Raw genomic sequence first — 18,171 nt, forward strand, 5'->3', positions numbered from 1 at the left:
AAGTAAACCCACAACACTTGAGAGTGACGAGACAGGCAAGCAGACGATGGTTGGTTCCATTTCCTCAGAAGCTATAAGCAGTGAGATCATCCCTTCTTATCTGACTCGAACACTCCTGTGATTTTGCACATCAAACTGTTACGAGTGGAAAACATGATTAGAACACAGTGCTTAACAGAGAAGCCAACTTATCCTGGCTGTTTTTATGAACTTGTACATAAATCACACATACTTCAAATTCTTGTGTGTTTCACTTTAACTCTCTAGTTCCTTGGAACTCAGGAAACACAAGTGTTACTGAGGAGCTACCATATGCAGCACCATGGAAAGACTGACAGGGAGAAGAGGACCTAATAATGGTAAATATACAGTATCTGAGGCAATCAAGTAAACACCTGAGTACAAATCTGGCAAACTAGGTGTCAAAGTCTCAGTATATAAATGTTGTTGTTTTTTTCACCAGGGACTGATACTGGCCAAGATGAAAATGCTGGTGGAGGCAGATGGAGAGGACGAAGAGGTGCACGGGGGGACAGGGCGAGAGGAACAGAGGGGAGAGGACGAGCACAAGCTATAGGGCAGGAGAGAGATGGAGGAGTCGAGGATTGGAGGCATTGGAGGGGCAGAGAAGGAGGAGCAGATTCAGGAGGAGGTGCAGGAAGAGAAGGCAGGGAGAGGACACGTGGAGGAGGACGAGGAGGAGGAGGAGGAGGTGGTGGAGGGTTGCCAGGGAGAGGAAGAGGAGGAGGAGCAGCAGCAGCAGCAGATGCATGGAGGGGGGGCATAAGAGATGCCGGAAGACAGGGAGGAGGAAGCAGACACAGAGGGGAGGGGAGGGGTAGAGGCAGAAATGGCAGCGAGGGGGCAGATAGAGAGAGAGATTGGCTCAGAGTAAATGGAGAGAGAGGTGCAGCTGAAAGAGAGAGAGCGAGAAGGGGGGTGGCAGACATGGGTGGTGCGAGGAGAGGAGGACATAGTGTGGATAGAAGAGGAGGTGCAAGGGGTGAGTGGGGAGACAGACAAGAGAGGAATGGGAGGAGATCAGATTCTACAGGCAGAGTCAGACCACCACAGGGCCTGGGCTATAAAACACTGGAAGAACTCTCTGGGAAAGAGCCGTCTGTAGTGGCCATCACTCTGTCCTCTAACCCTGCCCTACAAAATGTCCTGGGTGACACAAAAATGAGGCAGGACCTTGTCGAACTCTTCTGCCTGGTGCTGGGTATAGCCTTCAAGTCACGGACAGACAGAGGCACCCTGCAGCACCTGGCTGGCATCATAAAAGATTCAGGGTTCTTCCGCACCATCCTGCCCCACTATCTGGTGGGCACGGAGTCAGAGTCCAACCCTACTCGCAGGGCACAATATCCACGACATCTGGAAAACATTGCGTTGATTCTGTCAGAGGTAAATAGAGGAAAGAATGAACGAAAGAATCAATCATATAGTGAATGCAGCTGAGGGGAGGCTTGAAAAATACACAGTGAGTGTGGGTTTGCACTGAGATTCTGTAGAGAAGTTGTCTATGATGAAGGACATCATGGAGTCATTTCAGTTAGTGAGTTGTACTTCTTTGCAATAAAATATGTTCATTATTAATAGTAGATAAAATCAAACGGTTACTTCAAAAGCAGTTGAATTAAATCTGCAAATGACATTACAAAAACAAGTTAAAAGCCTCTGAAAACAAGGTTTCAAATATGATGTGTTTTCATTAAGTGTTCATGTTTGAATAAGCAACAATCTGAATCAAAGTTTGGGGAAAACTTTCACAGACACAGGAATCTCTCCAGAGAAAAAAAAGCAACAGCATTCAAACTTTTTCAGAAAATGTTGTGTCCCTGTAGAACTCAGGGCCTTTAACTAACCTTGTTTTACTGAAACAATTAGTTTGGCCCAATTCTGGTAAATTACAAGTCAAACTCCTTGTAGATGGTGCACTCAAACTATCCCTAATATATGCTTAATAGGTGCTCAGCAACTTCCCTGCTAGCTCGGTCCAGTCAGTCAGTTTGCTGCTGACGCTGCTGCAAGCCTCCATCAACAGCCTGAGGGCATCAGGAGTGGACTTCCAGCCTCAGATGGAGGAGAGTGTGGAGAGTCTTCAGGGCCTGATCAAGCACCTCCAGGAGAGATCCAGGGAGGGTACACTGCGCTCAGACAGGGACAATTACGCCCTCCTACCCACTGGAGGTGAGAACCCAGGAAATGACCTCTTACAAATATTTGTACTGAATTGCAGGCTATTTTTTTTTCTTCAACATTTTAATTACACTAATTCTGACCCAGGTGAGGAGGAGCAGCAAGATTTCAGGACAATACCCATCTACCCAGCGCCTGAGGAGTTCCATCAGGACCACAAGCCCTTCCTTAGACCCAACCTCACCTCTCAACGCTACACCAACACCCACCTCTACCTTGACACGCACTTCCGGCTGATGAGAGAGGACTTGGTGCGACCGCTCCGTGAGGGGATCCGGGAATTGCTTCGGAACCAAATGGAAATGGGAAGGAGTCCAGTGAAGACGAAGCGCTTCGATGACATCAGAGTTTATTTTGACACAAAACTGGTGGTGCCCAAGTGCACGCACACTGGACTTGCCTACATAGTCCAGTTTGACATTAAGCCACTTCAGGTAAGCTTCTGGAGTTCGACTCTTGTTATATTTAGTGTTTATATGATATTTGATCAGTACAGTCAGGCCCATTCTTCTTCCAGGAAATGGAACACCATATATTAATCTGTATATTAATAATACCTCCTCCATCTATTCTACAGTTTGTGCGCTGGCAGAACTCCAAGAGGCTACTCTATGGTTCCCTGGTCTGCCTGTCGTGTGATAATTTTGAGAGCTTCTTGTTTGCCACAGTGTCAGATCACGATCCCAAAGACCTGGCAAAGGGACAGGTCCAGCTTACCTTTACTGAAGAAAGCAGATTCAAGTTGGCCAGAATTGAGGTGGGGCACTAAATTGTGTGCAACAGTTGTTGGGCAGGATGCATGCAGTGACAGATAGATGATGTTAATTATGATTAGATGAAATGAATCTGAAATGTACTTTGAGTTGCACGTTTATTAGGTACAGTTAGTTAAATGTGTGTTTAATATCCATTATCTGTTTTATGTGTCATCATCATTGATATAAATCAGGTGGGCAAAATATTAACACCACCTCTCAGTATAACTGCATAGCACCGCAAACGCAGCCACTGAAATGATCTTAAAGGTGAACCAACACCTCGCTGAGGCTGTTCCCAACATGCTGGACAGCTACAGGGTGGAGGGGGGGGGTTACCGTTTCCTATCAAAAAGATATACAGAAACTAAACTCATTTATTTCACAGAAAAATCAGCTTTTCATGATGGTTGAGACCACTGCCTACTTTGAGGCCTATCGGTATGTTCTAGAGGGCCTACAGGAGATGGAGGAGGAGAACCTGCCATTTCAGAGGTAGGAGTGTGTGTCTGTGTGCTGTGAAGGAGTTTCAGCTTTTACCATCAAGGTCATAGTTTTCATATAATCCCACAGCACTTTCAAAACAAGCTCGCATGTAGACGTTTCAAAGGGCAGTTCAGCAATCACACTTTTAATTGGCATGAATTAATTATATCGCTACGGTATTCCCAAAAAGCTGTCATGCATGGATGAGATCAAACGTTCGGTTATAGTTCGCACTCTCTGTGCCCTTCATAGATACCACAAAGTAATGTATTATATGAGACACTTTGCTGGCCATCTGTCTCCCAGACCTATCTCTTGTGACTACCTGAAGCAGCTTTAAACAGTTTTTCCCTCAGAACTGCACCATGGGAGTTATCAGTCACATAGATTTTTTTCTATATACATATAAATATATATATATATATATATATCAAAAACACTTGTCCTTTCATCATTTTTGTTGTTGCTAATGTTAATTTGGGTCAGTGTTATGACAATCATCTTCAGCTTTTCCTGGTAAATCCCCAAACACCCCTTAGTTCTCAATTAATCTTTTGTCTCAGCTTTATTTATCATAAATAAACACATACTTCTTTTGAGCTTGCATTAGACAATGTAAAATATCACGCTCTTCCTCTTACAAATGAAAAGTTGAATTCATAGGCAAAAATGCACTCTTGCTCACTTCACTACACTCAAGGTTCTTGCGGTTAAAGCCTTAGTTTGATATGACCAGTAGCTGTGAGACTGACATTATTGATCAGCACAACACAGTTTTTATCATTATCCTTTTGTGCTACATGTTGCCACAGTGGCCGTTGTTACATTGGCTCAACAGTTGTGCTTCACCATGTTTACTGCAGTCGATTCTACCATGAATTTTTAATTATGACCTATTAAGAAAAACTTATATTGGAGAAAGAAGAAAATAATCTACATCCTCCTTTTCATTTCTCCTATCCATAATTCCTCCAGGTACATCGTGGAGTGCAGCAAAGATGTGAACCCCCCGGCTTATCTGCGAGAAATAGACACTTATGACCTGTCATCCGTTGCTGCCCCTGACCATAAGGACAATGTAGTGCCCTTTCACAGCCTGCAGGAACAGGCCTGGCCAAGAATGGAGGAACTGGGGCTGGATGAGTCTCAGATGAGAGCCTTTCAGCTTGCCCTCACAAAGGAGCTGGCCATCATACAGGGACCTCCTGGCACTGGTGAGACATTGAAAAGCCATTGTTGGAAGGATGACTTAATTCATTTGTGAATGAAAAAAGCGAAAAATACATTTCACACAGTTGTATAATGACAGCTGTCAGTTCAAAGTTTCCCTCTGCTTCCGCAATACATTAAAATCGGGCCATTCTGCCTCTTCGATTTTCTCAGGAAAAACCTACGTCGGCCTTAAGATCGCTCAGGCTCTCTTAGACAATACGGGTCTTTGGAGAACCAGATTTGGCACGGCTCCAATGCTAGTAGTGTGTTACACTAACCATGCCCTGGATCAGTTCCTCGAGGGTAAGCAGCGAAGCCAGTTCAAAATGCATAATACATAAGTACATGATAACATCTGATCTATTTTGTGTTCTTTCAGTGGTTTGGGAAATAAAAAACAGTCTCTCGTCAACAAAAAGGGGGGTGTATCGATTTCTAATTCAAACAATAATTCTTGGGAGGTGGATTTGTTTCAGTACTGGAACATTTGCCAATAGGTCACAGACATCTACTTTAACTTTTTTGTTTGCTTATTTGTCTTTGCTAACTTCTACTCTGTGACCTTTTAAAGGGGGGGATGTAAAACAAAATAACCTGTTTTGGTGAATGTGGTGTGCATTTGTTTTACCTCCGCCATCAAAGGTATTCATAAATTTCTGCAAGAGGGCATAGTGAGAGTAGGAGGCCGCAGCAACAGCGAGATCTTGAAGCGTTTCAATCTAAGGGAGCTGACCCACTCAAGTGACTTCAGACGTAAGCTGCCGTCTCACCTGCGTTATGCATATAATGAGGTGAGCTCATGCTGCCTGACCTACAGTGTGACAATTTAACTTGATGTTGCATCACATTTAATTTCTCTCATACACAGCAAAGTGTTAAGAATGTAAGAAAGGACATAATAAGTTTAAATTATTAAAAATAATTTAGCCTATTCAATTAAAAATCTTAAGTTGATCATGTTGAGGATCTTTTTTTCCCCCCACGCATTTTGTTCTTCATCACCTTACCCAGCTCCAAGAGTTGCGGTATATCACACCCATTCTCGTGTGATTTTCCCCTCCTAATTGTATCATATCATATGCCTGACATGTTCAACAGATTTACAAGCAGCTGTGTCAGGAGGAGCAAGAGATCGAGAGGCAGAGCATGAAGCTGAAGTGTGCTCTGAAAGGCGTCCTGCGTGAGACCTTCTTACAGAGGTTCATCTCAGACATACACTGGGACAGTCTGCACCTACTACCTGTGAGTTTAACTGAATTAAAAAAAGTGTAAACTGAGCTAGACAGTGCAAACCCATCACTTTGTGTTTATGAAATGATTTGTAGATACAAGATGGTTTTGAGATGTGGGGTGAGAAGAAGCCCAGTCTGATAATGGAGTGGTTGGGTTTGGGTTCAACCGTCGTCCTGCAGAGGGAGACAGAGAATGCAAATGGAAATGAAGGTAAGGCTTTTTACTGCAAGTGCTGCTCCACTGAAACGGGTGTATGACAATTTGATAATTGGCTTCTTTTCACATACAGTGAGTGTACAAAACCTCAAAATTACAGCTGTGTTAGTCTAAATGGATAATTTCAACAGCACAATTCCCTCCACAGAGGCCTTCACATTTCTATGCAAATAAGTAGAAACTTGTTTTGTCCCAAATGTTTTGGAAAACCACTTGTACGTGTTACTCTCCACGTGCTCACACGACAACAGAGCATCTAGTATTGTTTCTATAAATTGTTGGTATGCAGTGAAAATGTTAACTGCCCAAATAAAAGCATCGCATTATTAAAGAAGTAAGGAAGTTAAGAGCATCGTCAACCAGCAGACACACAGTTTTGAATCGCACTCCACCGTTACAGATTGATATAAATGGCCGTGAAAGCATTACAAATGGATTTCATTTATAATAATTCAACTGAACTGTTTATTTGACATAATGTCAATTTAAAAAATGGCTTTGAGATGGAGTACGTGCTGAAATGGAAAATGTAAACTTAGTGAAGTAGCAGCCCTCTCTCTCTCTCTCTCTCTCTCTAATTGTAAACCTTTTTCATGGTAAATTGATGTGATCAACGCTTGACACCTCCGCTCAGTGTTTATGTCAGCTGAAGTAAAGCTTTTTGTTGTGAGCCCTGCTTTTTGTAGCCTGTTTTCTGGAATACGCCCAGGCGAAGAGTTATTTTGTTGGATTTTGTCGCATTAGTTGTGATTGTGGTGCAAATTCATAAAGTACAAGTTGTCCCACAGGTAAATGGAGTTTTAAAATTGACAGCTACTTTGAAAATGAAACTGATATCTGTTAATATACTTTTCAAACCCAGTCCACAGCAGTTTTTATGAACACCAGCCACTCGATATAGTTCCATGTCAGCAGTCTCCAATCCAGCTGAAATGAACACTTAAAGGCTCCAAAAACGACAAAGTGATCATCAAATTCTATAGACTAAACAACTCCAGCAGGATTTTGTACCCAAACAATGCAAATGAATCCAGAGACAAGCAATTCCAGTAACTTAAAATTATATAAAATATGCACCTCTATCCCCTCACTCGCTTCCTATTCTATCTTATGTGTTATTATGCTCCATGAAACTTTACAAGCTATCATTGAAAACCAAAATTCAGTACATCTGTGCTGCTGAATGAAAATATTCTCATTCTGATTCTTACTACAATGCGTTGGGTATAGCAGCCGAGGAAGAGATGGAGGTGGAAGAAGAGGACCTCATTGAAATCGAAGAAGAAGCAGATCTGATCCAGGCAGAGCGGATTATTGAAGGCGACACCGGTCCCAGAGGTGACAGAGATGGCAGAAAGAAGGGAGACATGGAGGAAGCTGTCAGAGCAGTAGAGGAACTGATGCTGGCTATAAACCTGGATAAAGCTGAAGTACAGGCTGAACAGGGCAGAGACGTATGGGAGGTAAACTAATTAACTGAGTTTAACGTTTTACAACTTCTACAAAATTTTGAGTGGATTTCCATGCACACAAAACATTTGAAAATCTAAATTTTGGATGAATTCATACCACCCATTATCTACATCCATATCCATGTTGCTAGCAGTCTCTGTGTTACCTGCCTATTGTGGCACAGTGCTGAATGTTTTGGCACATTACTGCCACCGACTGTCACTGGATCACTGGAATAACCTGAAGCCATTGGAAGGATCGTGTCTCTCGTCTCCTGCTTTCTTGTATGCATGCTTGTGCAGAGCCCAGTTCATTAAAACATTGCTTCATAGCACTAATGGTGCTCACATACCTGTCACAGGGGCACCTTTCACAGAGCAGAGTAGCACCTCCATAGAAGCTAATTAAGTAAGGAATACTTACTAATGAAAATATCCTCTGAGTCTCAAAAATACTCACCAGTTGTAGCTTTGAAAGGCTTGTAGCTTGTTTGTTTGCAGAGGAAGCTTGCTGTGGTCAGTTTGATCAGTCACAATGGACTCCAATGATGACAGAGTCACAGAATAACTACTTTATCAAAGCCTGTAAGGAAACTTCACAAACCACTCACACAGCATAATCTATTTCTGCACCATTGATCTACATCCTCTGTTCCATACAGTCAGAATTTCCTGACAACATGGCTAAATACAGCACCACTGTGTCATGCTATTTCTGTGTCACATTTGACCCTTGATCAAGCTTCAGCTTAGCCCTTTTTCAGATCAGCAGATTTTCATTATTTCTTAAACAATGTGCAAAACAATATATATCACAAAATCCCCCGTCGTAAAACCCCACAACTCATCATCAACGCATACACACTTGGTCTTGTTTGTCAGCATAAAAACAAACACAAACATTAAGAGTAAAACAGAAGGCAACAAACAAACTATTGCAAAACAAGGAAAAAATAGTACAAATATTTGTCCATACATAAATGAAAACATTAAAAACAAAACATGCACCTCCTTATGTTAGGGGACCTCCAAAAAGGTGAATTATTTCTCCTATTTTCTAATATACACACCCAATCTTCTAACTGTTTATGAGACTTCTTTTTTTTAATGCTGCTCCTCTTACTATCTCAGCATCCCATTCTTGGAGTGAAGCCACCCCCCCCTCAGCCTGCCGTCCTCTGAGAGGAAATCTGTCACAACACTAGCTTAGACCCAGTTTCTAATGGGTCTCTTCCCGTTATGATGGATCCATCGCCTAAGACAAATAATCTGGGGCAGAACGAAATTTGGATCTCTGTGATCTCACAGAAATCGTCGTATATCCGGGCCCAAAGCCCTTGAACTTTGTCACAGGACAGGAGAAATCCTGTGACATTGTTTTAATGATCTAACAAATCTAATTCAATTCCTCGTCATCTAATGCCAGGTTCAAATCCCTGTCCCATGTCTTCTTCAGGGCTGATAAAGCTCCATTACACAGGCTCTGACTCATCATGGTGTATTACAGAAAGGCCTCACGACCTTTCCCATTGCTCAATAGTATATCATCTCATATTTCCGCAGGTGTGGGAACGGGTGTAATAGATCCAAAGATCCCTGATAGCAAATGACAAAGTAGCAGATGTCTGTACAACATTTTGGAATTCCCAGGTCTCAATTCTTCAAAGTCCTCAAAAAAATTCAGCGTACCATTGAGATATAAATCCTCCAGTGTGCCCGCTCGCTTTTCCAGCCAATCCTTCCAGCAAAACACATAAATTTGAATTCAGCCAAATACTTGAAGAGACATTTTGATACAGATCCAAATTAAACATCCAGGCGACTCTAGTCCACATTAATTTTAGGTGAGCAATTATTGGATGTGCTTTTGTTGCCCTAGCCAATTTTCTACAGCTTTTGCTTCAATGCTAATTTTGATTTGGAAAAATACTAAAAGAGTGCACTTTTGTATTTTGATTAAAGAACAACAAAACATGTTACCAGGTTAGCTTGGATTTAAAACAGTTATTGAATTGAGGTCCGAAGTTCAAAGTTGACCCCGTTCTTTGTTGATCTGTGAAGATGCAACGGGACCAGAAGAAAAGGATGAAGAACAAAGTCAGGAAGGAGCTGAGGAAGAGCACAGTTATGACTGAAAGGGAAGAAGAAACTGTCGAGGATATTTGGACCCTCAGCCTGCCAGACAGATGGAGACTCTATCGGTATGTCTGCGTCTGTGTTTCACTTTGCTTTCCGCTGCTCACTACGTACCTTTTGCCAGCTCTTACCTTCCACCACCTCTCCCAATACCTTTCTTACATTTCCATCCTCCTTCTCTCTTTCTTCATCTCCTCTCTTCCCTTTCGCTTCCTCTCATCCCCCAAAGCAACCCCAGTCTGGTAGAAGTAGTCTATTCCCAGTGTGTGTAATTAAGTCAACTAATCACCAGGAAAATGTGTCCCAGAGGATCTTCTCACCTCAGAGAGCTGAGAAGTAACTTCTATACTGTGAAAGCAGGAGTGTAAGGACTTGTGTTTACATAGTCTTAATTAGCATTTAAACTAACAAATAGGGCAATTCTTTCCAAGAAAGATATTACATGTCACGTCGTAATTGCTTTGCTTCACTAACAATAATATCAGCTACCACAGAACCACATTTCTTGACCTCGGCTCTGAGTATACAATCCAGATGCAGAGCACATAATGAGAGTCTTCAGGCTTCCATATAATTGAATCAGTTATCACAGTGTTTTATTATTAATTTACTTTGTGTCTGCAGGCTGTGGGTGGCACGCTACAGGGCAGAACTTTGCACCAAAGTCCTAGAGACTGAACAGGCCTATCAGAACGCAGTGGACAGACTGGCTGATGTAAAACGCCATGAGAGCCTCAGCCTCCTCCAAGATGCCACGGTAAAGTGTGATCACACTAATGAATAGCATGAAAGGTCTTTTTGTAAAATGTTTTTTTTTTTATTTTTCAAAGCCTCAGCACAATCAACACAATTATCACAATAAGTTAAGTAAAACACATTTTGAATGCATATGCTATCAGCATAGCCCTGACCTTAATATCTGCTCCACTTCCAGTAATTTACTTCCACTCAATGCACATGATTGTGTGCCCTGCGCTCTTGTGGACTGAAAGGTGTATATATTAGAATTTGAGTACCCACATAAACTGAAGTAACACCTTCTGGCACTGGTAAAAACTGGCGAAAACTTTTCATGACAGCATCTGGAGATCACCAAGAACCATAAGACTAACAATAAGACAAAGTTGCGAGGCAGTCAGCTTAGATTTAGAAAGTTACAGCTTCTGGCCAGAAATACTCAGGTGCATAAATCTGCAACCTGCCATTTTTACATGTTTTACAAGTTTTTGTGCTGATTGAAAAAAAACAACATATATTGTATTAATTAGCAAGTTTTAGAGGTGCTGACCGATTTTGTTACCTTTGGACAGAGCCAGCTGTTTCCTCTTATCTCCAGTTTGAGCTAACCGGTGGCTGGCTTGTATCTTGATATTTATTGTATGGATATGAGAGTGGTATCAGTCAAAGTCAATGTCAAACTACTCCTTTAATGAAGGACTGTGAAATACATCTATTGCAGAATTAAAGACAATTGCGAAATAGTACATTTTCCTCCACTGTGGAGCCTTGAATAACAGGTTACTGAAAGAGCTGTTTGTGCTAATAGAATTAATCATAAAAAAATAGCAGAGGCGTGTAAATAAAGACATAAACTTCTCCATCAGGTTATTGGCATGACAACAACAGGGGCGGCCAAGTTCCGCAAAATTTTGCAGGAAGTGCGTCCAAGTCTGGTGATCGTGGAAGAGGCCGCAGAGGTTCTCGAGGCCCACACCATCACCACACTGAGCCAAGCATGTCAACACCTCATCCTCATCGGAGACCACCAGCAGGTAAGAACCCACACATACAAACAGGTGCAGTGACTCCTAAACTCTCAGTTGAATCTCATTACACTCTGCCTGACCATTTGTGCCCTGGTGTATAATAATAAGCAATCATCCCCATCGTCCCCTGACTGAAATCACCCCATTTACATGCCTAGGTGAAAATTCAAAGGACAACCTGTCATGGGGGATTTTGTGTACTTGTGTGGTTGTCAGTATGGTTGTGTGTGTTGCCTTGAGGGAAATGGCAAAAAAAATATCCCATGCCAGCCATTACAAGAGATAGAGGAGAGAAGAGTGAGGAGTGATATGCTGGACATCAGTAGGCTATTACAACAACTTGTCAGGGCCTGCCAAGGACATATGGCCAGGCAGGCTGTCTAGCAATCTGCAGAATGCGATCACAACTACACTGAATTCTATCACACATCTCAATATTCTGTCTCGGTCTCTTCTTGCTGTGTAACTTCTGTCTTCTCCTTTTCCTAATATTTGCTCGTCGTCCTGTTTATGCATGGATTTATGCATGCATTTGACAACAGACCTGACTTACTCAGAGTTGTACTGAAAGTTTAGCGAGCACAAGAGCGGAATTTACAATAGAGTTTGACCTGAAATTGCTTTTTTTGCAACCCAAGCTTGGGAGTCAATGATCATTTTCATACATCAGATTAATATAAAGGTAATTTACCGCTGTGCCAGAGGCTGCCTTCGCTGTTTTGTAGTGGGCTCAATTTAATGTGCCAGACTTAAGTTGACTACAAATGCAAAACAAATAAATTAGTATTAAATAAATATCGCCGATTCATCAATTTAAACTACTGGACAATTGAATTAGTAGTGTTGTGAAAACGTATAAAAAGCAGCCAAGATGAGGTATTCCAACGGTACAAATTTGGTGTATTCTATTTGTTTCATGGGTTTAAAGCCATGTGATGGTATTTGTTTTGACTCCATGAAGTCTTCAGAGCTTTGTTTCTACTGAGCCCAAAACTTGAATGTGTGCATGTAATGGAGGTGGATGGATCACATTTTCCGAGTAAAATAAGCTTTGGCATTGTTGTGCTGTTCATTAATCACAGGTTTGGTGTTGAGTCGAGCAGAACACAATGCTTCACATTCATACTAGAATTTGTCTTGCCTCCCCCACACCCCTCCCACATACATGCACAGTCACACTCTGTCCTCTAGCTGAAGTAGGTTTGCACACACACACACACACACACACACACACACACAGACACTTGAACACACAAGTACACACATAGACACATGCAAAACAGGACAGCATAAGAAAGTTGGTGCATTTGCATACATTCTATATTCCCATCCAGTCTCCCTAAAACAGAAACCCATAGAAGAATACTGTTTATCCCTCCTAAGCTTGCTCCTGTATAGGTGGTTGCCTCTACCTGTGCTAGGAGCTGTGGAATAAGTGTTCACTAGCATTAACATAACTGCAAATGGTCTGATCACTGTGACCATGAAAGTCATCCCTCTACTCTACTCTTACAGGGTTATGATCTTGGACTTTTTTACACACTTAAATCTGCTTATGTAACACTTTGAATCTGCCAATTTAACTTAATCACCACTAGGTGGAAAAAGCCAAAAATTGTAAATAAACAAGTGGCACTATCAAGTTTCAGGTACATAAATATATAATATGCTACACACGCTACACAAACTCAGTTTGTACTTAAAATAAAAACAAAGCCATTCATTTTACTCTTCCTAACAAATAATTCATAAAATGTAAAGTAGTTTCGAGCAGGTAATGAGCATGTGATTTATTTTTTATTTTTTTTCTTTAGCTGCGCCCCAGTGCCACAGTATACGAACTTGCTAAGAACTTCCACCTGGAGATGTCCATGTTTGAGAGGCTGGTGAAGATGGGACTTCCTTTTGTCAGACTCAACTACCAGGTTTGTGTTTCAATCCAATCCAAAAATGTCGGCATGTTTAGATGATGCAGACAGAATTGAAAGCCTCACACTTGAATTCTGTGTATGCTTGCAGGGGTGTGTATGCATGTATCTATTTGTTATTGACTGCGCTTCTCTGTGTTTGTGTTTTGGTTTGTTCTTTAGCATCGTATGAGGCCTGAAATTGCCCGTCTGCTGACCCCACACATCTACTCAGAGCTGGAAAACCATGCCTCCGTGTTGGACTATGACAACATCAAGGTGCCTGTTGTATTTGCTCTCCTGCTGTTTCACCATTCTGCTTGTTTTTCTTATCTTTTTACTTGCCTGCATGGATAAAAAGTATCTATGATGTCTCAGTTTTAAATATACTTTGAGGCAAAGTAGGGACATTTATGCAAGAATACTGACTTTAAAAGAAATTGATAAATATCAAAGAATAACACAACATATGATATAATATGATATATGATATAATATCTGTCTATATAATGCTGTCTTACAGGGCCTCAATACCAATTTATTCTTTGTGGAGCACAGCTACCCAGAAGAAGAGATCAAAGATGGGAGAAGCCATCAGAACCGACATGAAGCGATGTTTGTAGTCGCCCTTTGCCGCTATCTTATCTTTCAGGACTACAAACCAGAGCAAATTACCATCCTCACGACGTATACAGGCCAGCTCCACTGTCTGCGCAAACTTATGCCTGCCAGCCAGTTCACAGGGGTCAAAGTGCATGTAGTGGACAAGTACCAGGGAGAAGAGAATGACATTGTCTTGCTGTCTCTGGTCCGCAGCAATCAGCAGGGAAAAGTTGGCTTTTTGAACATTCCCAATCGCGTCTGCGTAGCCTTGTCTCGTGCCAAGAAAGGCCTGTACTGCATTGGAAACAGTACAATGCTGGGCCAAGTCAAACTGTGGAGCAACATCTTCTACACCTTGAGAGAGAACGGCCAGGTTGGAAAACATCTGACCCTGTGCTGTCAGAATCATCCAGATCGACAGGTGAGAGCCTCTTGTGCTGACGATTTCAAACAAGCCCCCGAGGGGGGCTGCACCCTGCCTTGTGAGTTCCGTTTGGATTGTGGCCATGTTTGCTCAAGTGTCTGCCACCCGTACGACCCTGAGCACAAAAATTACAAGTGTGGCAAGAAGTGCCAGAAAATCTTATGTGATCTGGGGCACAGGTGCACACTAGTGTGCCATAAAGAATGCCCAAAGAAATGTCCAGTGAAGGTTGAGAAGATCATACCGCAGTGTCAACACACACAGATGGTCCCATGCCACCAAGACGCGGACACTTTTGTATGCCAGGAGCCTTGCCAGAAGCTGCTTCGCTGTGGACATCCATGTGATTCATTGTGTGGGGAACCATGCACCAGGGAGTGCAAGGTGAAGGTCACCTTAAAACTAAGGTGCGGCCACAGCCAGCATGATGCTTGCTTTTACAAAACACAGATGAAGGAGCCTGAATGCCGGACCCCTTGTGAGCATCGGCTACAATGTGGCCATGCATGTCGCGGTAACTGTAGCAAGTGTTATCAGGGACGGTTCCATTACCCATGTTTTCACCAGTGTGAGCGTCTCCTGATTTGCTCTCACAAGTGCAGGGAGCCTTGCACTCGTGATTGCCCCCCCTGTCGGAGACCCTGTGAGAATCGCTGCGTCCACAGCAAGTGCATGAGGCCTTGTGGACAGCCCTGTGCTCCGTGCGTTGAACCCTGCACCTGGCAGTGCCCTCACCAGAGGTGCAGTAAGCTTTGCCATGAGCCATGTGATCGGAGTCCATGCGTCCAACCCTGTGCCAAGACCCTGAATTGCGGCCATCCGTGCATAGGTCTGTGCGGAGACAAATGTCCGAGCAAATGTCGCATCTGTAATCACGATGAGGTCACAGAGATTTTCTTTGGCACTGAGGATGAGCCCGATGCCCACTTCATTGAGCTGGAGGACTGCGGACACATCTTTGAATACACAGGCATGGACAAATACATGGGGATGGGTGACGAGGAGCAGGAGATGGCCATAAAACTGAAGGAATGTCCGCAGTGTCGAACTCCAGTCCGCAAGAATCTTCGCTATGGATCTCACATCAACAGCAGTCTGGCTGAGATAGAGATGGTGAAGGTGAAGATAAATGGACATCAGGCAGATATTAAAGAGCACAGGAAGGCCCTTCAAAATAAGTGGAATGACAACCTTCGTACCCATGAAACACTGAAGCTGGAAGAAGCATATATGTGTATCAGTGCCAGACTTGAAAAAGATTACCTCACAGCAAATGATCTGTGGGTCCAGGAAAACAAGATGGATTTCCTAGTTAGAGTTGAAAAGCTGAAGAAGATCCAAAGGGAAAAAATGTCAGTCTTGGAACGCCGCAGATTGAAAAATAACGTTGAGGATTTTGAGCGTTGGCTCAACAACGGCTACCAAAAATTCACACAGCAGCAGGTGTTTGATTTGCAGAGAGAGCTACAGAGACTCACTTTCCTGACTGAAGTCTCTGCCCGTTGCCACATGGCAGGCAAGAAAGACCAAAGTTACACATCTCACCCTGAGGTACAAAAAATAAGGAAGGCTTTGGAAAAGTCTGGTCCATTCACTGAGGAAGATGAGCACAGTGTGAAAGAAGCTATGAAGGAGCTAGACAAGACGCTTCCAGTCACAGGCTTGGGGATCAATGATGAGGAGAGAAAGATGATCATCTCAGCTATGAAAATGCCGCTTGGGCATTGGCACAAATGCCCAAATGGCCATGTCTACGTCATAACAGAGTGCGGAGGGGCTATGGAGAGTCGACGCTGCCCTGATTGCAGTGCCAGTATTGGTGGGACCAACCACAGACTGGAAAGTGGCAACCAAGTCGCCTCTGAGATGGATGGAGCACAGCATCCTGCTTGGTCTGAAGCTTTCAACCTTCTGAACTTTGATGAACTTCGCTTCTGAAAGCCATCGGAGAGAAGTCTTTCATTCCCTTCTCACTCCCAGCTGTTGCTTGCAAAACCCATGAGTAACCACTTTAATTCACGCTGGACTAGGAGGGAAATTTACTGCGCTCAGTGTAGTTAGAGGGAGATAACGGGCCTGTCTATTTCACTTTGTAGTGTTCACTGGAGAGAAGGATGGAGCAGAGGGCTCAGCTAGAGATAATTATCTTCTTGCGTGAAATAGACGAGTAAAATGAGTAATAATCTGTAACACTTTATGTTAACAAATATCCACTTTGCTACTTTCTGTCATGAATTGATGTCACACCGTATTGACTTGTGGCTTATAAAAGTTTTATTTTGTAGATTTGCTGCTTCAGACATACTGGCAGTGTTTTTTTTTCCTGCTTTTCTGCAGGAATCCTGTACCAGTGATCTATAAGTGATGGATCACAGAATCAGGGATGGGTGATATTTTTTGTTCATATTTTCTTGTTTAAATAATTTGTCCAATAATTACTGTAACCCTTTCATTTCATGCTGAACGTTCCTTGTGCAAGTAACAGTTGTCCTGTCTCTTAACAATAGGTGGCAGTAAAACACTGTAAAAGAACATGCAGAGAAATCACTTGATAGTGCTTGCAACTTGCTCAAATGGAATAAATCAGTGAATCTATGAGCATTCTTGTCTTAATTTTACACACACACACAGACACACACACACCATAATGTATAACCAATGAGGGAGAGCAGTACCTTGTGTATCTTTGTGCCTTCATTAGGCTTAGAGCATTAAGCTGAGCAGAGATGATTAACATGTAAACTTGTAATGCTGCTACTAGATGCGCATATGTAGAAAAGAAAAGCTAATGTAGACGCAAACACATAAACGCAGTGCAAGGGATTAATCAATATTTATAAATCACTTAAAGAGCTGCTGTTCTGCAGAGAGATAAACCACCTACTGCATGAAAATAAAATTCCTCTTTACCGTTGCAACAAATATGAATTATCCTTCCCTCTTTCTCTCTCTCTCTGGCACACATGCTGAACTGGTACCAGCAAGAGTTAATCATTTGTGTCTCTAACAGGACATTATTGGCGGTAAAGCTAAAGAAACAACCCCGAAATAGCTACAATTCCTCTTCACTACCATACAGGACTCGCAGTCGCTGAGTTTCATTTCGGCGTTTTGTAACAGCTTGCATCACTTTATTACATGATGAATGTGTCCCTGTCATAAAACCAGCTCCAATGCAAACTGTGCTGTCTTCAAGGAGAGGGAGGGAGAGGGAGAGAGGGAGAGAGAGAGAGGGGGGGGGGGGGGGACAACAAAAATGTGCTGCCAAGACAAGTGTTAAAATTGAGCAAACTTTAAAAGGGTGCCACTCTCGGTATTTATAGGATTGAAGCACCAGACTGAGGGAGAACTGGACGAAAGGAGGCACTGCAGAAAAATGGTAATATCCTACAGGGTGGACTGTCTCATCTATCATGTCAGGGGGCCTTAAAATATGTTATTGTCAGAGTTTCAGCTAGTCTGGTCCTGCAATAAAACCAACCAAGTTGCCCCCCCCCTCCTCCCCACACACACACACTACAATATGTGGTTTGATTACTGTCTCTAGCAGAACTGATAAGACTGTGTGGGTGGAAAGAGCATCGTTGAAACAAGGAGGAGCTGACACACCAAGCAGTGATCTGTGAAGAGAAATGACTGCAAAAGGAAAATTTGCTTTAAAGGTGCCCTCCGCAATTTTTAGAGCTACAGCAAAGATGACAGGGAAGCTACTTTTGTTTTTCTAAAGTTGCTACGCTGACAAAGTACAATAACAGGAGCACAAATATACGACACAAGTGA

General features: G+C 42.7%; 1 protein-coding gene across 1 annotated transcript; it reads left to right on the top strand.

Moving 5' to 3' along the window:
- The first annotated feature begins 1,064 nt into the window (after positions 1-1,064).
- Positions 1,065-16,989, top strand: znfx1 (zinc finger, NFX1-type containing 1). Its single transcript, XM_070844432.1, has 17 exons — positions 1,065-1,407; positions 1,971-2,193; positions 2,290-2,636; positions 2,780-2,959; positions 3,346-3,452; positions 4,419-4,657; positions 4,827-4,958; positions 5,298-5,446; positions 5,754-5,897; positions 5,981-6,098; positions 7,335-7,567; positions 9,617-9,756; positions 10,316-10,448; positions 11,296-11,463; positions 13,272-13,382; positions 13,548-13,643; positions 13,888-16,989. The coding sequence occupies exons 1-17, from the start codon at positions 1,183-1,185 to the stop codon at positions 16,327-16,329; spliced, it is 5,187 nt and encodes a 1,728-aa protein (XP_070700533.1). The 5' UTR covers positions 1,065-1,182; the 3' UTR covers positions 16,330-16,989.
- Positions 16,990-18,171: the final 1,182 nt, after the last annotated feature.

This window comes from Pempheris klunzingeri, chromosome 2 (assembly GCF_042242105.1).
Source record: "Pempheris klunzingeri isolate RE-2024b chromosome 2, fPemKlu1.hap1, whole genome shotgun sequence".
In the NCBI taxonomy this organism is placed as follows: domain Eukaryota; kingdom Metazoa; phylum Chordata; class Actinopteri; order Acropomatiformes; family Pempheridae; genus Pempheris; species Pempheris klunzingeri.